Here is a 24,974-nt window from a genome sequence, read left to right on the forward strand (position 1 = left end):
AGATGGCCGCGGCTGAGGGACACGCGCAGGGGACACAAAACGTGCAGAAAATACGAGCTTTAAATGCTTAGCAGCCAAACACATTTATTAGTCTTTTTTTTTTTTTTTTCCAGGAACCCAAAAATAGTTTGTAGTTATAATGTAAGCAACTGAGTTGCACATAATACAATCATATCTTTCAAAAAAAAAAATTAAAATAAAAACGAAAAAAGCTGTTTAAAAGCCCAAAAAAAAAAAAAACCTTCAGAAAACTTATATAAGTATTACACCATCTCTCAGTTTCAATGAAATGACGACGACTTAATTCCTTATTACTCTTAACTTGTCACACTCCAATAAAACATCACCCTTTTTTTTCTTTTCTTTTTTTTTTTTTTTTCTAAATCCAGCATGAGAAATACAGTACCTGCTATGGCAAAAATACACAAAAAATGCAACATTTCAGCTTATTTGTACATTAGTAGAGTTTAAACATCTTATTGGTTTTTTTTCTTTTTAAGTGAACCAGTGATCTTAAGTACCACTATACTAAAAGTAAAATAAAAATATAGAAAAGGAGGAAAAGGGGGGCAGCCAGCCATACAAGAGCACCTTCTAAAGTGCTGAGTTTCTGTGTCCATGGAAAACCCTTAGGAAGTTTAAACATGTCTTGAGAATGTGGGATGGAAATTAAGATGAAACCTGGATATGCAAGACATTGTGTCATCTCCTCTACATTCTCCCCATTTGTCCTGTAATTTTCTTTACCGCACACTACAGTAGGAGGGGGGGAAACCAGAACTAAGGTGAGAGTTTAGTAAAGAAAGCCATTTCAAGTATAAGAAAAAAAATAAACACTTACAGGTAACTTGCAAATAGCATCAATATACACACAGCCACTATTTTTATTATTACAATGTCTGCTTCTGGGGGACAGTGTTTCAGGCAAGAGGACTTTAGCTGTACCTTCCTGTTACCTATTTATGTGCAAAGTAGAAAAGCTGCCTTTTCTAATCCAGCCATATTGGACATCATCGATTTTCTGTTCTGCCCCTTCATTCCTCCATTTAGTAAGGACAGAGGAAGGTGGCATTATTTTACCAAGAAGACTAGATGAAATGAATCTATTTCTCCATTTCCCTTCCACACACACCCTTCTCTCATTACTTGTTCACAATGAAGAGAAACTCTCTAAACTCCTGATGCCCACCAGTAGCCAGTTTCCTGAACAGGTAGAAGGCATTTACCTTTGTAAACATAATCCCTTATGTTTGTGGAACTCAAAGCAGCATCTCGTATCTCCAGCCAAGTGGTGGAGATGAAAATAGATCAGAACGCTCCCCTGCCACGGCTTCTCCTCCTCCCCCTTCCCTCCCCCGTCCCCAGAAAGATTAGATTTGGTTACTTTTGTTAGAAGGTGGGGGTTTTTTGGTTCTTTGGGGAAAACACTTAGCATTTCACTCTGTCAAATGAAGTAAACATTACAGAATTACCATCAGAGTCATACTGCTGTTTGTTCTGCTTTCTAGATGAGAAAGAAAAAGCACTGTGCATCAGATGTTCTGCGTGCTTTAGAGCAGGTGTGGCAAAAATCTAAGATACAGATGTATGTAAATCCCACAGATGCACATGCCTCATTTCAGCTTCTTTCTCTGCAGAATCACTATTTACACTTCATCTTGATTACTGGCAGAGATGGAGAGGGTGGCACAGGGCAACAATGGAGACATGTTCCTAAGGCCACGGGGAGAAATGCAGGACAGAGAGGACCAGGGAGTGTCAGACAGAAAGGTTGCAGGTATAGAAACCATATTCTTGGTATATCAAATGCCAAATTCCAAAAGGCATGGGCTCATATGCACATCCCTGAGACGCACATCCAAGAAAGAAGAAGCAGCGACCACATGATTGAGAGGGGAGAAAGCAGCAGAGGTTCCCTGACAGCTGTGGGATTTACCCAATGAAGACCTCTTCCCCCACCACTCTCCCAGAGACATTCTAGGAGAGCTGTAAGGCATATACACAAGCAGCATCTACTATCATTCCCTCTGTTCCTACGTTTTATTGGCAGGTGATGGCTTCTGTATACTGTGGTCAAGAAGAGACACTGCATTTGAAGTGTGACTGGTAACACACTAAAATTAACTCAGGGAAGTAAACAGAAAGCTACTCTGCCCTTTATCCCTGGAGCAGCAGCGTAAAGGAGCAAGGTTCTTCATCTTACAGTCCCCTCTCTGAAACTACACCCACCACCTCCCCTTCATGATGGCAGGATAAGATGTGTCTACTTGAAAGATGACATTACCAAAAATGCTATTTAATAGCAGGGAAAAGTACACAAACTTATTCTGATTTGGTGATCTGGTGAAAGAAGCAGCAAGCTTAAAGTACTTCAGTTTTGAAGCTTATAGACACGTGACCTGTAGCAACACTGGCACAACTATATAAAAAAGAGCAGTAGAAGGAAATAGGCATAAAGAAGGAGGAGTCTGAGTAACTGAATCTCCATCAACTTCCATAATTTAGGATCTGAGTGTTTGATGGCTTTAACAATTAAGAGAAAAAAGGGTTATCTCCCTCCACACAAGTAAACAACATGAAAAAGAGCGAAACTTGCTGTGAAAACCTCATAATACTTCTATCATGCTTTTTTCTTTAAAGCACTTTACAAACATTACTAGTTGATCCTCACAAAACCCCTGTGAGGTAGGTAAGTATTATTAACAACCCCGCTTTACAGATGAAAAAACAAAGGCAAAGTAGTTAAATGATTTGCCCAAGGCAAGGGAAGAGTAATGGCCAATGTTAGAATTCAGGAGTTCCAGGCTTCAAGTCCTGTGCTCTAAACCACAAGTTCAAACATCCTTTTAGAAAGGAGATAACAGATGGAAATAAAAGTCCAACAAGTACAGAAGAAAAGGTAAGATTAAAAAGGTTACATTAGAAGGAAGTGTACCACGAGGTATCTTAGTGAGTGATTTTAAACTTCAGATTTTTTTTTTCCTTTTGTTGGTTTTTTTTTTTTTTTAAAAAGGCAATCTGACAGAGTGGAACCCTGATAAGATCACATCTGCAAGGCAGGCACAGATGTGAGAGGGATCATCAAGTCTATTATTTATTACAGTACTGTGAATGTCAACAAAAATAACATTGCTGCATGAAAACACTGAATACAGGCAGATTAATCTGTTTATGATATTACACCTAAGATAATGCCAAGGATAATGCAGGTACCATGGTTCACCATGGACAAAGGAAAAAGTCAAGTCAAAAGGTCCCTATTACAATAACAGAGAGGGCAATGAGATCTGCATTTTTCTGAGGAGACTGCTCCTGGAAACTCAGCAAGCTTCAAGGAACATACATAATCCACAATGAGTGCATTTTGGAGACATGAGGAGGTAAATCCTTTTTTATGACCATTACGACATCACCTCTTAGTAAAAACAGGATAACTTCTTTTAAATAGAGAGGACCTGGTCTACATGTCAATCTACTTTCCCTAGAATTTCACACACTGCCAACATTAATGCTAAGTCACTAGCAGTAACATCAGACAACAAAGCACTGGTAGCTACTGATGTTGAAAAAATGCAGTCCTCACAGTTGGGCTTTGATCAGCACTAGAAAGTAAGTACCATCTCCGCCATTTTGTCCACAGCTGTGCCGTCACTGTATGAGCTGTGCCAGAAACAGCAGCAAAGAAAACTTTAGGGAGAAGGAAGTGTAGATATCAAGGACCAGCTATGTTCTAATTCTCCTGGAAGAGCACGAGGACTGCTGTGATGGAAAACCAGCAGTAAATCGAAAAAAGACAGTGCCCATGGCACCATGTTTCCTGAGCTTAGCAAGGGCCAAAACACAGGAGGCGGTAGATAGTTCCCCAGGTAGAGCTGGTGTCCCACTCACCCTTTCGGCCCTGGGTTAACACTGTGTGGCAAGAATTCACATCCCTGTGCAAGGCTGAGAGCTGATTTTGTTTTGCGCTCAACATTAGTTTTTCACATCTCTGCTCAGTTACCTATTGGCCAATGTCTGACAAAGAGAGGTTCTTATCAATTCCTTATTTCAAAGTCATCACCTCCCCACTTCCCCAAACTATAATGGATATACCATGGACACAGAAACTCCTGAACAGTTTAGCAAAGTATCTTTGTCCCCTACGCCCCCTTTGCAGAATGCATAGTTTACAATTCACTTACAAAATAAAGAAGCAATGCTGACCACATATGGGACCTTTTTTTTTTTTTTGAAAAAAGAACAAACAACCTCTTCTTAAGTTCAGTATCAAAATTCACATTTGCATAATAATACATTTCAAGGCCATTAGAGAGGAATGAGAGCGAAGCAAAGAAAACTGCAGAGTCTCTCCTCTCTTTGTCTTCCTGAATAGAGCTGAGGGATCCCACTGGAGTTTCTTTTCAGGGTGGGAATTAGGAAGGGCTACAACAACAGCTCTTGATCTTGTACACCTCATGTTTTGGGTGGGACGAAGAGGTGAATTATTAGAGGAAAAAAAAAACAAATGGAAGGAGACACTGCAGATTCCCATGTTTAGCTACAAACAGCTTTGAAGAAACAAAAAATTACTTCAGATTTTTTTTCCTTTTAAACACTTCTACCTCACCATTTCAAAAACTCTTTTTTTTTTCTTCTTGTGTAATACCCTGTTCATTTAAATGGCAACATTAAGTGTGCTGGAAGTTGAAGGTTGAAAAAAAACTTTTCCTGTTTTGCTTATCAGGACTCGGGCAGAGAGGGTAAAAGTGTGCCTGCACCCACTATTTAACAGAAGCTACAAAACATCATCTTCTCTACATGTATAAATTTGTCTCAAACATCACTGTGTTTCAATTCTCCAGTGCTTACAAAAAAACAAAGCTACACACACTCACACTCATGCACACAAACATAAAGAGAAGCCACAAAATACATATACAAACTCAACCTGCAACAGCAGACTAGCCTAAAACTATCAACAGCTTCTGTGCATCACATGACATCCCTTTGCACCCCCCACCCCAATCTCTACCACATATGAATACGTATTGTGCAGTGTAGAGACCAGCCCAAAGATGATGCTTGTCAAAAGGGACCAGTGGGCTGCAATCTCGATGTCTGACCTCTTGAAAGAATAAATTGACCATTGTCTCCCCTCCAGCCCAAGTGGTCTCCTCAATTAGACAGTCACTATACTCACAAAGGCACATTCATAAATACCACATTTAACTTACTGCTTGTAAAAACATAGGAGGAAAATGTTAAGCGCTTATACCCCGACCCATTCCTACTGACCCAGCAAGAAGTATCACAATAATGTATCACTTGGTGAGACCTTACTCCACCTTTAAAAGGTACATAATAAAGAAGTCTTCCAACACCTCTTTTAATTATTTTTTTTTGCATAAACAAATGCTTTTTTTGTTTTTGGCTTACATATTTTGGAATACAGCACACTCACTATAAAGCTCTGTTGTAAGGCTACCCCCTAAAGTAAGGCTGTTCTACCTTGGCTTGCATTTTCACTTCATTTTGCTTCTTCTCCACACGTTCCCAAAACAAAACAAAAAAACCCACACAAGCGCCTTATATAGAAAGGGTAAGCCATATCTGGCAGGGAGAGGGAGGGGAAAGAAAGCACGTAATATCATAACCATGTCACTAAAACAGCTATTCTAACAAGCTGTGCAACCTGTTCAACAGTAAATGATAAAGAAAATGTTCACTTCTGGTTGGTTGTGTTTCATCTGAAACAGGAGGAGCTTCCACTTTCTCTCAATTAAAAAAAGCCCCAAACTTAAAAAAATGAGGAAGTTAGTTCTGCGAATGTAACAACACACACCGATACCCAAGAAGAGGCATTTCTTGCCAAGCGGTGCCTCCTCGTATTGCGCATTCATGCAAAATTCTCCAGTCTCTTCCCCTCCGCCCACCACAGTCAAGAATGTTTGCTGCAAAAATACTTAAATACTTAACGCTGGCTGGCACAATGCATTCTTCCCTTTTTTTTTTCTTTTTCTTTTTCCCTGGAGTGCTCTGTATTAATTTACAGAAAGGTTGTCAGAGTCAAGTCAAAAAACTCCCTTTCTCGCTACGAAGTTAACAGGAACCCTAACACTGCTGCATGTTACCAGTCTCAACTGTCACACATACAGGGCAAAAATGGCTCTTTTGCAGAGGGCACTTGATTTGCTAGAAGCTTGCTTATATAGCACAGGACTCTGGGAGACTTCTAGAGAAAAGCTTTCCTGCATAGCTTGATGAAAAGCAACACGCAAGCAAACCATGGATGCAAACGGTTGTTGTCTGCTGCGTGCCACAGATGAAACAGCATCTATTGTAGCCTGATAAGTTTTAAAAATAGGCTCCAAACCACCAGGAGCTGTGGTGCTTTTTGTAGCACAGATGAAACCTTAAATCACTTTTCATATAAGCATTAGAAGCTATAGTTACTACATCACAAAGTTTAAAGTCACTAACACCACAGAACAGAGAGCTATATTTTAAACAGGACCCTGACTCAGTTTCAACAGCAATGTAGACAGACCCTTGAAGTAGGCAAAGCTCTGCTTTGTGAGTCATCACAAAATGGACCTGCTTTCTATTATCTACTGCAGGGGAAACTTTGGTAAAATTCAGCAACACTGGTATTTACAGTGATGGGACGCTTAGGCAAAACATTATGAAGGACATGAACTAGCAAGGCTGCTAAAAGTCTCCAGTTCAGCTCCTGTTGTATAATCCAACCAACAGCTCAGCTACAGCATAATTGTTGCTCTGTGTTTTATGTTTGGATGTGAATTCAGGACAACAGGGAAAAACAGCTCTGTCTACATTGGGAAACTTCACATACTTCTTCCCGTTACTGTTAACATCCTTCTGCCACAGGTGGAAGCCTAGTACTGGAGGTGAAGGGAAAGAAACAGTGTGGGTTTTAGATATCTGTCTTTTGATCACAGTGGGAATGACTGATATGACCTAACAGTATCAGTTCCTACAACTGCAAAATAGCGGCAAATAAACTACAGAACTGAAATGATATTTTGTGCAAAATCAATTCAGACAAACCAACAGATTCTGTGTATGTTGCTTCACATTCAGGACCAAAGTTGCATTTTAATGGCATTTGTTTGTTGGGTTTTGTTTCAGAATTAATTTCAACATAGTTATCTTGGTATTACCTTCCTGCCCACAAAGCATGCATGCATATTTACAATTAAGAAGGCTGCTTCTGTTAAGGGAACCTTACATCCTTAGGAAGAAAAAACTATCTTTTACTCAATCAGGACTCGTACCCTGAGATGCTAACCATCCTCCACAAAACCTGCATTTCAATCCACTTGAGAAACCTGGATACTAAAGTCACGTGATTTACAGTGAATGTGATATATGCAATACAGATGTTTGCTGCACTGGAAATACAACAGGTCCTCATCTGCTACCTTGGCCCTGATCCAGCTAAGGTTTATTTATACAAAGAGCCCTTACTCGAGCAGTATGCAATTAAGGTCAGTAGGACTAATTCACATGAGGATCACTCCTGATTTCCCGGACCAGACTTGGTCAAATTTGGGTACCTCAGATACACAAACAGCGCTCCTCTTAAAGTCAACAGGAAAACAATATGCACAAACAGAATCAGAAACCTAAGAGTTAAACATAATAAAGAATGAACCAAAAAACTAACCAAACCAAGAAACCCCCCTGCAGTACTATTTGGATACATATTTAGATAAACTGGAATATGTGGCAACATTTTTAGGAGAAAAAATACGGCAAAAGTTTTAAGGAATAAATGCTTAGAAATTTCACGGTGGGAAAAAAAAGAGACCAACTTAATATAAATGTTTAATTGTTATTTAATCTTTGAGGTGGTTATACCACCCAGTTTGTTGAAAATATCCTGTTTATACTGTAGAGGTAAAAACATACTTGGCTTAACATTCTCGTTCATTACACAAGCCACTTAATGTGAAGCACAATAAAAAAACTTGTAAGAAAAACCTGACACCCTGTGATTGTAAAAAAACTCCAAACCAACAAAAAACCCACTCTCATGACTGCTGGCCACGTGTCCAGGCAGAAACATAAAAACACTGGGAAAAGATGGCAATTCTTCCAAAGTAAATGTCACAGGTCTCAACACAGGTTTCTGAGCTGTACCCCCTTTTTTTTCCCTCCCCCTTGCTAGACTTGTCACTGCTAAAATGAAATCCTCAAATGGAGCAAAAAATTATCAAACATTAAAAAACTCTCAGCTTGATAGACACTGAAGGGTAGGGTAAGCAAAGTGGCTGGATTTTTATCTGGAAGGAGATGCCCATAGTCTATTCCAAGCTGTGCTTTCCCCAGTCTCTTTTCCCTACCTTCCCAATACGTTTAAACAAGACACTGCCACTGATTCCCTCCCTGGAACAGTTTTGTAAAAGCCCAAAAGTACCCTACCATCAATTCCTGCTGACTTTTTGCTGGTATGAGCTCAAATGGTAGCAGAATTTTTACAACATTAAGCAGTGGTTGTCCCCAGCAGACAAGTTTGGTTAGCAGAATGTTCAGACAGCACTTGTAATAGCATGGTTAGGAGTGCCATGACTAAGCCATACAAATCTGTCAACTGTAGCTGGAAAACAGCAAGATTAATGTTACTTTAACAATTTAGGGAAACTGTCACTGAGGAGACAGTCACTAAGGCTTACACGACTGCACATTTAGGAAAGGAGGACCAGACTGTTGTACTACAATAGGTTTGGACCCAGCAGACTGCTGAAACTCCAGACTGTCAACCCTTCAGCACTCAGTCACAACCCACTTTCAAGTGAATGTCAAGTCTGTTGGCTTTTTTTTTGATTAAATTCTATGGTTTCTTTTGTTTTAGGACACTGCTGATGTGATAAAACACAGCTCTGGCAAAGCACTCCAATTCTCTCCGTAAAACAAACAAAAAAATAAAATCCCAAAGTTCCTAAGTAAACCCTCCTTCTACTGGCCCATGACAGGATTTTAAAGCACATTATTATTACTACTGATGCATTATTTTCAATAGACTCACATGCACACGCAGTACAACATGAAAACACTGGGCAACTGCTATGAAAAAGAATTTGGCATCTGATTTCTTTAATAACAAAATCTCAATTACTAAGTAACTCATTGCACAACATGCTTATGCAGCATGCACTTTTTCCTTAAGAAGGGGTACATCTATTTCCATGAAGTGGCTATATTGCCTCACTTTGCCTCACCTTCCCTCCCTTCCCCTACTGTAGGGCATGTGGGTGCATGTAAAAAGGCACTAGCGCGGTTTTTGTGGTTTGAGCCTCGCCGTTTCAGGCGCAGTAAGCCCCTGACCCTTAGAGCTGGGAGACAGAACTTGGCCATCCCAACGCTGAACTCTGAAGTTCAAGACTGTAAGCCCTGACAGCCAGCAGCAACAGGGTGAACAGAGGAGTTTAACAGCTGTTTCCCTCATAAAAATAAAACAAAGACTGGGAGGAGGGGTGGGTGAGGAAAAGCAAGCAGCAGATCTCCAAGTGTGGAATAAAACTGACCAAATAGCTGAAAACAGCAAAGTTGATTTCCATTGTACATTGTACTGGAGTTTTCCATATTTATTTTTCTGTACTGAAAAAGGCAGGATAATAAACCTACTTCATTACTCAGTATTCTGTCAGCACTGGTTTTCTTTAGCACTACTTAGAAGTGGTTCAAAGAAGCACCATCATGTATTTCCTGCTGGTCCTCCTAACTGAGGACCCTTTCAGTTAAACTATACTGCATTTTAATAAGGTTTATAGTTTCACTTTGCTTTTAAAAAAGGTGCTTAAAGAGTATTTTCATTTAGTTTCAATCAAGAGGGAACAGTAGATTTCCATTCACACACTTCTCCATGCAACTGCACACATGTCTGCATGAGTAATAAAGCACTATAATGATAACCCTTCTTCTCCCACAACTTGTTTAAGATTGCAATGAATTCCTGTTGCTGATATTGAGAAGTTTTCTTAATGTACTTTAATTTAGAAAGTCTTTAAAATTCTTGATCCCTCGCTTGACAGTAACATTTGGAGATTTTTTCTTTTTCTTTTTTTCTTTTTATTTTTTTTTTTAGTATTTTTCTTTTAAAGTAAAAACTTTCAAACATTTTGAAGATTCAGGAACTTGTAAAAGTTTATCAACAAGAAACAGCCATCTATCTAGGATAAGGTTAAATAAACCATCTTCAAAAAACTGGCTTCCTACCCTAGAATTCCTGAGAATGCTTGCAAATTTAAAGCAGGAAAATAAAATGTTAAAATAAAAACAAAAACACTGTTAAATGCTCCCAGAGTTAGTCTTCATCTAAAATATATATATGCACTTTTTGGTCTTTTTTTTTTTTTTTGTACGTTTTAATTTTTTCCCTTTAAGCTTACAATGGAAGAACAATTTAGCTTTTCTTTTTAAATATTTCAAATCCCTCATTATGTCTTGTAAACAAGAGGGGCTCTAGCACCCGGCTTTCACCGTAGTATCGCAATGAACTCAACTAGCCCAAAGTGCAGGAAAAGGGACCTTAGGGCAGGTTGGGAGAGAGAAGTGAGGGTGGAACACAGCAATGAACCAGCATGTACAGCAAAATCATGTGACAGAACAGATACTGGCTTGCTCAGGCCAAAGGTGCTTCGCTAGGAAGTACTGCTGGCACAGGACTTTTAAGAACCTGCTCTGTGTGTCCGAGCGTGGTTGGTCTTCGAGCAGAGACTAGAAACAAAGCTTTATGGATGTCTGCACGCAGGGGCCACTAGCTAGATAGCAGGAGTTGAAAGAGAGCACTTCATTTCTTTGTGCATGGTGGGATAGATGAAGGAGGAGTCATGATAGGAAAGTATATTCCAAAGGGGCCAGAGTATGCTGCACACTCCAGTTTACTAAACAAATACAAACCTACTCGTACTTTTTTACCATGTAACACTTTGCATACAAATCTACAGGCATGTGTATATGCAGCATTTCCCTCAGTCAGTCTTCCTTGTGACATTGGGTTTACATAGAAAGGGCGAATTAAAACAGCCATGTAATTCCCTAGCCCTTCCCTCCCGCCCCCAGCACACAGGCACACACACAGGCACACATACACGCACACCCCCACTCCATTACTTGCATCTGCTTTGCCTTCTCCCCACCAAACCCACATGTAGAGTTAAACGTATCAGACACGGTCATATCCTTCAATGAAAACGCTTAAGAAACAGACTCCCCTATCCTCCCTGCTCCATCAGGTAATAAAGCCCAAGCACTGCTACCTCTGAGGGCTGGAATGGACAGGTATATGCTGGTACAGAATGTCGGCACTTTGTTAGACAGTATAACGGCCAGACAATGCCACACGGAGTCCTAGCACTTATGGAAAAAGTACCGGCATCTCTCTTCCCTCTTCTCCTGGCCCCACCCCCATAAAAGACTTTCTGCTTCATGTCAAGGGATGTGCCTTCAAGTCTGCTACAACTCTTTTCACAACAACAGGTCTTAAAAAGTTTTGTTCCCAGAGCACACACGCACGCACACACTGGCTATCACTGTGGATTATAGGTCACCCCTATCCTGCCCAGAGTACTACTACACTGATGCTAAAAAACCCCAAACCTTTCCTTAAATACAGAAATTAAAAAGCAACAGTACAGAAAAAGTAAAAACAAAAAAACAAAAAGGTGCAATACTTTTAAAAAAAAAAAGTCTTTGCTAGTTATATACTCCCTAAGCAAAACCACATACACAGGAAAAAACACAACACAGAGAAACAAAAGGAAACCTTTGAAGTACACACTGGTTTAAGAACATTCGTAAGTAAACGTTTCTGTCAGTGATGGTCTGGCGCTGTAATGACACCGAGGCCTGGCACAGGTAACGCTCACCATGAAGGACGCAGGAAGGAGTCAGCTGCATGTGCTTTCAGGAGATGAGGCAGGCCGGCCAGCAGTCTGCTGACACGATTTAGTTTTCTGTCAGTTTTAATACAAGCAGTAAATCAATTGAAAGGCTAATTTGGTTGGGCTGGACTTTCAAGCATTTGATGGATTCCTCCAAAATGAATATGGGTGCTTATTCAGGTTTGGGGGAGAAAAGAGAAACACTCATTGTTTTTAAAGGTACTGAAGCTTGCAAGAGACTGAATAAGAACATTTGTCTTAGCTGCACAAAAAATGGCAATGTCTTTTTTCCTCCTCTTTTCCCCTTGTTGGAAGAAATAAATGGCTTGCATTATATAACAAACATTCTAGGGTTCATTCAGTACAAAACCCCCACATGCAGACATAAATAAAGACACTGCTACTCAAAAGACAACACTGTCTCCCCTCTCACCAAATCCTCTGGATATGGCAGTGTTCTGCTCTACCACAGGGTTAGAACAAGGGCTAGGAAGCAACTATCCACTCTGTATGATCTGCAGACTTGAGATAGCACCCTGCTAAAATGAATTTAAAAAAACCTACCAACAAATTTTAATCCAGCCCAACTGGATTCTGCTTCAGCCACAGGGACTCCACCATGCCTGTCTTGTTTTCAGAATCAAGACATGCAGATGGCCAGCCAGCCCGTAGACCATCAGCAATGCAGCGTTTCAAGATTATATATAGAGAGAGAAAAAAATGCACACACACAAACATGTGCACACGCACTCACACAGAAACAAGCACACGTGGGCAGTTACATGTGCCAGAACACACTGGTACTTATGAACCAGCCAATCACAAAGTGTTGGTTTTTTTGTTTTGTTTGTTTGTTTTTTTCTGTTTTGTTTTTTTTGTGGGTTTTTAAATTTTTTATTTTTTTTTTTTAGGTTTTTTTTTAGGTTTTTTTTGTTTTTAAAGTGAGGCTCCGTCAAGTCTTTCCCTCCCCCCCCATTTCTCTCTTGAACCCCTCCCCTACCCCAACCCAACATGGTAGACCTAAGGACGGAAACACACCCAGTGCAAACAAAGTTAAAAAGCTATTTTTTCAGTATATATGTTTCTTAGCAACAACTTCCGTATAACATGAAAAAGTGAAAAACTAGAAACTAATTTTTTTAATTTTTTCTGTTTAAATTTAAATGGTATGTGTACTTGCTTCACATTGTCTTTCTACGTTGGCGTTCACGATTCAAGTATTTCAAGAGTGATATGTTCTCTTTTTTGGATTCATATTCCAAACGAAAAAACTGAAGTTATATAAGGGAGGCAACTATGTGCTCAGACAGTCTGTCAATGACCCACCTTTTTTTTCTTTCTCCATTTTCTTTTTTCCTTTTATAAATGTATTTATTGCAAGTTGAAAAAAACGAAAAGGTCAAGTTAGTGCTGCTGCTGTTCCAAAAAAGGTCACGAGGTCAGAGTTGAAAGTTCTAAGTTCAGATTGAATCCGACCCTCCTCCCAGAAGGTCTCCAGGTAGTAAGGGAGCAGGGCTGCCCATTCTGTGTGGATCCTCTACGCTTGGGACCCCCCACAAGCTTGAAGAATAGTTTGGGGGCCCCCACAATGAAGCGCCAGTGAGATCGCCCCCACTGCTGCCACCGCCGCCACCACTGCTCCACTGCCCAAGCCCTGTTGACCCACCAAAGAGATTCAAAGCAGGTCCAACTGGATCTGTCTGGTTCTGTCCTGTCTCCAGGGATTGCCAGCCTGCTGCGGGTGCACTCGGGGTTGCTGCAGGTGTAGGGGGCTGAGCTTGTGCCAGAAAGCGACTAACCTCTTCATCAGTGGCAAACTCAGCCAGGATGGTAGTGTTTCCCAACACACACCTAAGAGACAAGATACATGCAAGTAAAAAAATTAGAGCCAGAAGCTAAGGGTAAGGGATTCAGAAGCACAGGAACAGTACTATTAGGTGCCCAAACCAAAGGAAATATGAGTTACACATTGCTATAACTGAATGAACATGGAAAACTTCAGCTGTTCTTGACAGTGAAACTGACCCTAAACACAAGAACTCCCCATTTTATACGGGGAAAAACCCCCCCGATACAAAAACTCCAACCCCCTGGCCCAACACTCAGTTATGCCTGCAACAAATCCTTTCTAAATTTAAACTAAGGTCCTGCACATGAACATCAGGAGCAGTAAAAGTGCCTAAGTGTAGGCAAAATCCCCTTTTCAAACAGAACAGAGGAAGAACAGGTTTTAAATGCAGGAGATTAGTATAGTTCAAAAGTTTTCACTGAGTTTAGGGGCTTACATCATACCCCCCCACACTGCCCCCCCTCAGATTTTGTCTCAAAACCTCACTTACATGTGCAGTGCAGTCTGGGCCTTGGCCGCCTCCTGTTTGGTGTTATATCGGATAAGGGCGGTGCCCTGGGTCAGGTTCAGATGGAATGTCAGCAGTGGGCCATGCTGCATGCAGATCGTCCTCAAGGTTGACCCATCAATCTGAGGAAGAATAGCCAAGATAAAACAGATGTTTGTAACTATTTCTCTAAATGTACTTCAGTCCTAGCTTCATCTCAGTAATTAAAAGATATTCTGCTCTCAGAAAGGAAAACAGGTGAAAGCAGTGGGAAGTAAGCAAAGGTGACGGAAGTTAATTTTCAAACAGGAACTGGTATGCCTTGACTTCTCATGATCAGATGGAGTTTGCTTTAGGGAATAATCTGACTTATTCCCATTCACTTGTAGTTTGGGTCCAGTGTTACCGTCTCTCACCGAGTTTCTTGCACTGTCACTATCCTTCTGTTGACAACTTTTCCAGTAATTATATACAACTTGTACTTAACCACCACCTTCAGCCATCAGAATTTTACCAAAGGAACCAGAGTGCCTCAGTTTCCAGCTCTCTGATTTCAGCAGAATTTAGATAAACATGAAAGGTTTTTGAAAAACTGGAAATCTCTCTACAATTAATTTTTTAAAAATTTATTTTAGTGTTTCTTTGTCTTTATGGGTTAAGAAACAGTGACAGAAACAGCGATATTCCTGCCAAACCCACCAATGTTCATTCCTCCTGAACTAATGTTTTCACAGAAGTTGTTGCCTACATTCCTTCTGCAGTAGACACAACTTGTTACTTACCTCCAGTAATACCTGCTCTCCCAGGTGTTCTGTACAGATAGATTCCATTCCTGGTGTGCCACAGTAATATGCACACAGGAATGGGATCTGTATGTGCAAATACTTAAGGAAGTGCTAATTTCTTCCTTCTCTCTTTCTTCCCTATTATATAATACTTCAAATGAGGGAAAAGGAAGTTGTGTGTGGGTACAAATATGGTCAAAGTTAAAACAGAGAACTTTGAAATGTTCCTTCCAACCTTAGCTATTCCACGAGCCTATGAATCCACCCTAACCTGTGCACTTCCTCCTCTATGGTGTACTGACCTACAATGAGTAGAGAATCCGTTATGAAAAGAGACAATTATAATATGCTTCTGTCTCTTTCCTACTAACTTAAATGCCTCCAAAACATATTCTTCATCCATTAAATAATTCCCAAAACAGTATTAAACTCTCTTGCACAAGTCAGACTTAGAACTGTGCCTTCTATTTCCTTCACATCAAGGAAAACAGTGTTTTCTATGAAAGGAGCACAGTTCACCATTTTGGGTGATCTGAAGGAGACTTTAGTTTTATCTTTCACATCATTCTTTTCTTAGACTGTAGAAGCACAATAAATTACCTTGCTGAACAGGGGACTCAGTCTAGACCTTGAGGTTCTCCTGATAATCACAAAGGCTTTTCCCAGCCCTTGAATTCAGGACTAATTGGGAATGCTGAAATCAGGATTTCCACAGAACTCATTTTGAATGGAAGCAAGCTCTGAGAATACTTGCAGAAATAACCTAACTAGACTGGTTTTGGCAGGAGTGTTGGAAAAATTCTGTGGTTTCACTATGGAAACACTAAAGTGAAAACTGGCAGTTACACCAACTTTCTTACTGACAACATCCCAAAGAAAAGCTATAAACCATTCCACGTTATAGTCATGCAACTTACCCTTACTTCTAAGAAAAAAACTTTTTGTTCCAGTAATTTTTTGTAACTCTTAAGTAAAGAAATGTTTTAACAGTCACGTAGCAAAACCTGAACATCCTAAAGTTAGCTAAGAGATTACAATAGTAGAAACACGTTACATATCTTGACAGATCTGATTTTGCCAGATTTTATTCAAAGAGAAACAACTGAAGAATTCACAAATCCTTGGTAAAGCGAACAAGTTTCCAGAAACAACCACAGAAAATACCTGTGGAGTGAGATTGTGAAGAACCAGCCAGTAGCTAGGACGAACTGAGCCACCATCACTCCAAGTAGATGCTGCAAATTATAAGACAGAGCAATCAAGACAGATTTGATACAAAGAAAAACCATCTTTCTTTACAGTTAGGTCTTTCAGTCTCAGAAAAATTCAGTGTTATCAGTCCTGTTAACACACAAAAGCCTAATCTTCAGTCCTGAAAACAAAACTACACCATTCCTCACATTTGACATCAAGATTCATTTTACTAGAGTTACTTGGAGGAGTTTCCCACCCACAGCAAGCATCTAGTCTTGAAAGACCCCGTGTAGTAGGTATTCTCCCCTAGCAGCTCTCAGTCCTCTTCACTCATTCCCTGCAGCAGGACCTGAGATTCTACCCCCCACCCGCCCCAGTTACTGAGAGTAAATTTCCATTTCAAAAAGGAACTTTTTTCCTTTTACCAGACAGCTACAACTTTCTTTCCTCCAAATCATTAGTGCTGTGAAACATACACTCCTCAGGTCTGATTAACGGTGCTATCAGTTGATTCTTCTCACCAGAGCCAAGCCTTGAGTCCTGTGCCCCCCAGCCCCTGACCGATCGGGGTGCTGTGCTGTTCCATGGAGATGATGGTTTAGGGTTGGTCAGGCCAGGAGGTGGGCGGGGCAGCCCTGTAGTGTTCCTTGAGGAAATATGGTTTTTCCACATCTTGTTGGAGAGATGAGTGGGATTGTGTCCTATGGGATCTGGGGACCACGTTGATTTGTAATCACTGAATTTTGCTAGAAGATTAAAGAAATTGTATGTGTTAGAGAAACTGTTGAGATTAAATAACTGTCCTATCACAGTAAACCTTTTGACCACATTTGTATTGGAGACAAGCATGAAGCACAGAACCATACAATAGTTAATTCGCCATACTGAAAAACCACATGCTACAAGTAAGTCAATCTTTGATTATTTTATATGACCTGACAAAAATAAATTAATATACCTATATATATACCGATAATGTAGAAGATTGCAGTATGTTCCATCATTAATAAGATGAATAGCAACTTTCATATCCACACTACATTTCACCTGAGAACCTCTTACAAGTTTGGGCACTACTGACCTTTAATGAAACTGAATCCTCTCTAGGTACAAATCCTGCAGAGAACTGAAATGAATACTTACCATTCTTGGCCTACTAAGGTAATGTGGAGGTGCCATTTGGAGGTACCATTTGGTCCTAAAGATCAAAGCTTTCTCATGAATCACAGATCTCACACAATGTTGACAGTAGTGTTACAACAGTAACACATAAAGGTGGTCATTTAGCTGTGTTACAGCTGGACTTTTAAACAATCTTGATAGCCCATTTTTTTACTAGAAACATTACCAGATGACTGTTAGAAGACCAATAGTGGATATCCCTAACAGATTTCAAGAACACTTTGTGCAGAAGTTCAATAAAAGAGAAAAGTTAAAAGACTCTCCAAAATGTCACTATTTGCCATGAATATTTGGGAGCTCTTCCTAAACCAGTTTTCCTTAAGAAGGCAGACTGCAAATTCTCTCACACCTTCTGACACCAAGCGACATTTCAAAAGTCAAAATTCCTTGAGTAATTTTTTTTTTAACTTGTTCTGCAATGGGAACCAACGAACACAAGCACAGCAATCTGGGGGAAAAAGTTGTGCCAGGAATGATCTTGATCATGAATTATCTTAATCATAACTCTTGTGTGTGTTTGTGAACATATGCATTTAACTTTATTCACTAACAAAAGGTGGCAAAACAAAGTATAAAAATTCAGATTTACAATGTGCCAGAGTATCACAGAATAACACATTTGGAAATCAAGACCATAACGCTTTCAGAAATAGAAATGTGTTTCAATTTACAGCTATATTTCCATGACACAGTAACAGTCAGTAGCACAAAGGTTTCAAGCACTAACTCATGAAAGTATATGGAAGTGCTTAAAAACCTGCTTTCACTAGACTTTGTCTTAGAGACAGGTGAATTCTAAACCCTCAGTTCAGACGACCTGCTTTCTGACTGTGCACAGTTTAACAGGATGAACAGAAGATGTTCTGTGGTAGTGGTCTAGTTTTCTCAATTCAATTTTTACCTCAGTAATTTTTTTATCTCTTGGGTCTTTCTTACTTGCTAGACAAAATTTAAGCAAAGGCAAGAAGCTGACACATGCCACTCCTTTGCCCAGGCTGTGAAAGAGAAATCTTTTATGCCACTGAAATGCTGCATATACAAACACTGCTTCATACCAAAGTCAGCACACAAATCAGCAGCAGGAGCACAGTTTTTCTTGAGGACTAAAGAGTATTTTCAACACATTTTGTGAAGATGCTGAGGTAACATCTGAATGCAGCTTTTATTCAGTAAGATGAAAAAAACAAAGTCTGGGCCAGATGTAGCGCTCAGCTCTGCTTGTAACCTCTGCCATTTGCACCCAATTCTTCATCTTTAAGTAGTTGTCAAGACAATGTCATCTTCAGGAGAAAACTGATACTTGCAAAAAGTTCAAAATCCAAATGGTTTGTCTGGAGCATTTTACTCTGAAGTGCCTGAAGAAACCATTTTTCACAAGAAAGATTTGGAGACCTTCCCAACAATCTAAGACAGATATTTAAGTTACTATTTACAGGTCAACCATTAAATGCCAGAGGACTGAAAGTCCTCACTCTCCAGGTTTCAGGGAATGATGAGTGTTATAAAAGGCAAGGTAAAAATGTTCCCTTCACAGCACTCCCATGTTCTAAAGTTAAAACGAAGAAAATTACTCACTTTTACTCATACATACAGGAGAAAGTGTCTTTTAAAAATTATGACAGCCTGCAACTCTTTAACATGTCAACAGATTGTACACGTGCTGTTTTATTTTTCTTTTTGCATCTGCTGCTTACTGTTACCTTATTTTTTAACTTGCAGAATGTGCTGGCTTTGGCAGGGGTAGAGTCAATTCTCTTCACATTACCTCATATGGGGCTGTGTTTTGGATTTGTGCTGGAAACGGTGTTGATAATACAGATGGTTTAGTTACTGCTGAGCAGTGCTCACACTGCATCAAGGTCTTTTCTGTTTCTCACATTCCCCCAGCAACAAGAAGGATGGGGGTGTGCAAGAAGATGGGAGGGTACACAGCTGGGACAGCTGACCCCAGCTGTCCAAAGGGATATTCCATAACATATGGAGTCATGTTCAGCATATAAAGCTGGGGGAAGAAGAAAGAAGGGGGATATGTTTGGAGTTTTGGTGTCTGTCTTCCCAAATCACTGTTAGGCCTGATGGAATATTCAGAGTGGAACAACAATGAATGAGTAAACGGAAAATGCTTTGGATAAGTTTTGGAAACCACATACCTGAAGTGCTATGAACGTTGGTGAAGGAATTGTCAGAGGCACTGTAGGGCCAGGCACCAGGTGAAGGCAGCGAGGTGTTGAGGGAAGAATTAGACCCTATCAAAGAGAAAAGGAGAGAGTAGGCCGATTTCAAGGATATTCTGGTAATACCACTAAACCTCAAGAGAGCCACGACAATACCAATGCCAAGCTTCCACATGACACACAGCGATGGTGCAAAGGCACACAGCCTCCTTCTTAGTCAAATGCAACAAACGATTCGCCTGTCACGACCGGAACATCAGAATCATCTCGAGTATCAGAGTGACTCAGATAATCACATACTAAGTTGTTCACTGTTTTACCTGTGGTGTTGTCCCGCAGAAGTTGGTGGTCAGTATCTACAATGGGAGATGTGGCTGTCCCCCCCAGCACACTTCCAGGGGTCACATAGGGGTCAGATTCAGGGTCAATGTTTTGTATACCTTTCCATGGCACTCCCGGTTGGAACTCTGGGACAGGGGGGAAAAAGGAATTAGATGCAATCAGGGAAATGTCCTTTACTAGAAGTAACTGCTGAAGGTATTTTAAAAGGGTAAACAGTTGTCTTCTACTCTGTTCCTCAGGGAAAAAAAAAAAGACTACTTTTTCTACTTTTTTGAATTATAATCTATTTCACATTTCTTCCCCCAGCACTAGAGCTCTAGTGTCTGAATACAAGTCTACACTACACATAAAAAAATGGCTCAAGTGTATCCAGTATCCCTTTAACTACTACTGCTTTACTACATTCAGATAAGGCTTCAAAAGTTTTAATACATCATATATAAGATATATAAAATCAGATTATATATTATAAGATTAGATTCTGCACACATACTTTGTGTGTGTGCAGAGGCCTTCCCCGAGGAAAGGCTACCTACCTTAAGAGTTTGTAAACACATTTGACACTTCACACTGTAGGTACACACACACTTTATACATTACCTATCAACACTGAGGTAATGCTAAGGTGAGAAACCTCGTGGTAAAAGCAATGTATATACTCATTCGACATTCTTCATGCTTCACAGTGAGATAGGATATACTTATCATGCTTTAGTTTCAACTATAGCTCCAGGCATGCCAGAATTTTAAGACAAGAGGATGAATTATATCAAATATGGACATACAAAAACTCCAGTTACTGTAAGAAAGATCAGTAATCTGGTTCCTTCAGTGAATAAAGTGCTGTGGTCAACTTTGGAAGCAGTGATAAGAAAGTAAAACTGCCAAACACGAAAATAAGTAAAGAAGCTTCGTATACTATGTGACAATTTGGGTAAGCATAAGAAGAGTGCCAAGGTGGCAGATTCATCCCCTGGGGATACAAGTCCAGGATATAGAATGGCACCTTTATTCCCAACCTGAAGTTCTGAAATAATTAATGATAGTTTACTTGAGTGTAATTAAAAAATACATTATTAAAAGTGGGATCCAGGATGTGCTGTCTAAAATGAAACCATGTAGGAATTATCTGGCATGGAAGGGTTTATTTCAGTCACCTTTTTAATGAAGAAGTATAGTCAAGACTGACTTTCACAGACAAATACAGAAGAAAATGTGATACTATGGGTTCAAACAACTGACAGTAAGGGCAGTATTAGACTGTGATAATGCACTGGCAGGAGAATCTCAAAGACAGAAGAAATGCCCTACTGGGTCAGAACTGTGGCCCATCTAGTCCAGTATTTTGCTAACAGCAGTAGGAGAGATACCATTTAGGGACAGAACACAAACCTGGCCACTCTCTGTAGACTACTGCCCTCACACTCTCCCAGCATCCACAGTCCTCCTATCTAGGATGGCAGAACTACCAAATGTTTTTCCATCATTTTATCCAATCACTGTTTCAGGCTAGTACAGTCTCAAGAAGCTCTAAAAGCAATACAATCCAGAAGTTCACCACTCCTGATGGGGAAAAAAAATCTCTCACCTATTTAAAATTCATATCCTCCTAAGTCCAGCATTTACCATGGTCCTAGCATCACAGGATTTACAGAATTACAATTCTGCATTTATCTTGTTCACTGACTTCATGATTTTGTAAACATCAATTACATCTCCCAATCTTTAGTAATTTAACAAAATAATCCAGGAGGACCAGGTATCAATGCTTCTAACACTATGAGCAATCAGCACTGCATCAAGGAAGGAATCTGCTCAGCTACTGCAATCCTCTGACAAACAGGACCACTGTATGCTTAAGGAAGAAGCACTGCAGCTTTTGAGTCTAGTCAAAATATCTTCTCTGTTCTGAGACAAAGAATCCATGAACACAGGTTAGGACCTCGAAATCAGAACTTGCTTAAAAAAGAAAAAAAAAAAAGTCCAAGTCTTGTATTTGTAAAGATTTCTGGGAATTGGTGAGACCAAAAATTAAGTGCACAGTAAACTCTAATCAAAAGGTTAATAAATATACAAACAAGGCTCCAGTGATCAGGCATATTATTGCTTATGAACACATTCACTCATCAAAATAATCCTGGTCTGGAGAAGAGTTTTCCTTGAACTTCAGCATACTGACAAATTTCCAGACTATCCTTTAGGGCTGATAGTTATTCTCATGCACATTCACCAACTCTGTCTACAGACATGCTATTTTATTTCCAGACAGTAAAGAAAATATGAAATGCATTTCTCCACTGACATTTGAAAGGTCCTCTCAAAAACTTCAAACATAAGATTATCGTGAGAACCATGTTAGACACATCCAGGCCAGTTTGCCTGGAGTATATGACTGAACTGATCTTGAATGGGAAAGTCACAGTCTAGTATTACCTAGGTATGCAAGTCTGTGTGACATAACCAAAAGACATAGTTCTCACCAACGCAGCAAAACTTGCTCTCACCTCCAGCTGTGATATCAGTTTGATTGGGCACCACTTCATTTATCTTTGTGCTGAACAATACTGCTTTCTTGAACGGCAGAATTTCTGCAGCAGATGGCATTTAGGAGGAAAACGCGAAAGGTGTTGTCAGGGTGAAAGCTGAGTTACCACTGTATTCATTCAAAGGAAAAATGCACCTATTTCAAGAGGTTTTCTCTTGTAAGCTCAGTTTTGTTAACAACTTATTTTCCAACGCTGGAGGAAAAATTCTATCTCCATGCCAGGAACTGACAGTGGGCCTCATCTACAAGCTTGTCAAGAAGAAGAACCTAGAGTGTAAAGTCATTTTAGGTCTTCATTCTCCATCAAGGGTGTTGATAAGGTAGGTCATGTTGTCAGCTAAGTTTTCCTGGTCAAGGAAGTCCATAAGGCAGACTGACTATGAGACAGCTCAACTGGCTGATAGTTCTGGAACAGTAACTTGTCCCAGTCTATTGACCTCCTAAGAATGGGATGGCAATACAGGAATAATTGCATAAATGCTACATGCCAAACCCCAGGATCTGTTACGTGAAACCTGCAATCATAGTCTTGGGCTACACATTTGCACAAGAAATTAGGGACTGTACTGATGATCTCAGTGAAAGTTTAAGTTCAGGATTTGGGAACTTCACTTATCCTCTCACAGTCGTGAGGCAGTCAGCAACAAAAAATTTTACTATCACTGACAGTAGGACTACAGGTATCACTAAAGAAGTTCTAAGATTTATCAACGAGGAGCAAAGAGTAGCTATCCAGCTTCTGTTAACTTCTGTTAACAGCCTTCTGGTACCAAGAATCTTGTTAAAGCTTGGAAACATGGCAGAGGTGATCCTCACATGTCCTGTAACATTCCAAGCAGTACTGTGTTTCTCATTATTACACAGGGGAATGGTGACTAAAGAAACAAGTTCAGCAATGAGTCTATGAGACAGGTCTTGTAAAAGATTAAATTTTGGGAGTTTCTGGCATTATAAACAGTAACTCCAGCTCAAGAAGCTCAGTATTTAACATCCACGCTGACAGAAACGTAACACAAATACACCTGTACAGAAGGCAGTGAACAGTATGAAAATTTGTGGGTGTGCAGATGTTTTTGAGACAACTAATTCTCTGACTCACTTAGCTCCTCAGAAAAGTGTAATTCCAGCAAGAAAATGAGGGGTTTCCCACATAAAAGGCTTTAACTGCTTTTTCTAGGTTTCCTACAGTGTATCTGTCACGCAGATTCCCAGGCTTTCTGGTGCAAGGTCTGTGCTACTGGTTTATTCAAGAGATGTACCTGAACTTTTGCTTTTTTGTGCTTGAGGGGACACACAGCAGAGGGTTTGCAGTTCATAATGTTTTCCTGGAATGTGTCTTCCAGACAAGAAAAAACTCAAAGCATCCACTATTTGCTGAACAGCACCAGTGACTAATCTGTGCAACTTCCAGGACATGACTCTGTTTAAATGAATGTGTTACATAGAAAATTATGTGTGTATTCAAATTCACGTGTATTTTTTCCTAGATACTTGTGTTTTCTAACAGAAACATAAAATTCTGCCACTGAAACTAGAAAACTTAAAAAGTGTGATACAGCCTGTGATCCCAAAAGCAAAAAACTTCTACCCAATCCACAGGACTGCTGAGCATTACAATGTTCTTCTACCCTTTATGCAACCCATGAGCTAAGGTCAACTGCAATAGTGTGACACACACACCATATACGTATCGTACCAGTAATTCTGGCAAAAGAGACCTGGCAGTCCACAATGGACCATATTTGTAAACAGCTGCCAGGAAAAAAGTTCATGCTACATAAAATACAAAAGTTCAAGAAAATTCTGTTCCCACCATCACCAAAAAAACTTCACTTTCACCTCTTTAGCTTTCTGATTCCATGCTATCTATCAGAATTTTTGCATCCCATGTCAGCCTAACACCACACAAATAAAGAATCTGTACAAGAGGAGGGAGATGATGTTGTGCATTCTGTGAACATGTGTTTTCACAAAAATTTCTATAATGTTAAGTCACCAAACTACAGAACATAGGAGTTCACCTAACAAAAACGAAACACTATTCAGCAAATTCAGCAGTTAGTTCATATTTAGTCCTGAAATTTTTTTCTAGAAATTCAACATTTACGTTCCGATTTAATGTGGAAGAAATTTACAAAACAAGATGGGCAAAGCTGAACAACTATTTTCTTTGAAACCGTTACTTAAGTAAGTATGACGAGGGAAGGTCCCAGCACATCTACTCTAAAGCTAGGACATAACCCCTGCCCTTATATAATACCTGGAGGCCAGCTGGCATTGCTGGATTTACTTCCGATCTTGTTCGTTGGTGGAGATTTGGCAGGTAACCAACTATCACCAGCAGGGCCTGCATGGCCACCGAGTGGGTCACCCTGAATTATGTCAAACTGGTTGTAGGGTGATCCTCCGCGAGCCTTTCCAGGGGGCACTATTGCACCTGAAGCATTAAAAACATATATTGGTAAGCAGAGACAGTTTCACCCAAGCTATTTCACCTCCGGTAACATGATACTACAAGGGCTTCCCCAAAA

At 40.0% G+C, this 24,974-nt stretch overlaps 1 protein-coding gene across 19 annotated transcripts in view; it reads right to left on the reverse strand.

Annotated features, from left to right (window-relative positions):
- Positions 1-64: 64 nt before the first annotated feature.
- TNRC6B (trinucleotide repeat containing adaptor 6B) overlaps positions 65-24,974 on the reverse strand; it is a 139,476-nt gene continuing 114,566 nt past the window's right edge. For 16 of the 19 annotated variants that reach the window (XM_032688881.1, XM_032688896.1, XM_032688894.1 and 13 more), the window contains 8 exons: positions 24,704-24,880; positions 22,403-22,486; positions 19,877-20,023; positions 19,533-19,628; positions 16,722-16,946; positions 16,171-16,241; positions 14,225-14,364; positions 65-13,736 (listed from right to left, as the gene is read on the reverse strand). In XM_032688881.1, coding sequence (XP_032544772.1) covers positions 13,346-13,736; positions 14,225-14,364; positions 16,171-16,241; positions 16,722-16,946; positions 19,533-19,628; positions 19,877-20,023; positions 22,403-22,486; positions 24,704-24,880 — 1,331 coding nt within the window. In that variant the 3' untranslated portion in view covers positions 65-13,345. The remainder of the gene's footprint in view (positions 13,737-14,224; positions 14,365-16,170; positions 16,242-16,721; positions 16,947-19,532; positions 19,629-19,876; positions 20,024-22,402; positions 22,487-24,703; positions 24,881-24,974) is intronic. The other 3 variants (XM_032688893.1, XM_032688883.1, XM_032688892.1) reach the window with 2 other exon arrangements.

This window comes from Chiroxiphia lanceolata, chromosome 5, assembly GCF_009829145.1.
Source record: "Chiroxiphia lanceolata isolate bChiLan1 chromosome 5, bChiLan1.pri, whole genome shotgun sequence".
NCBI lineage: Eukaryota > Metazoa > Chordata > Aves > Passeriformes > Pipridae > Chiroxiphia > Chiroxiphia lanceolata.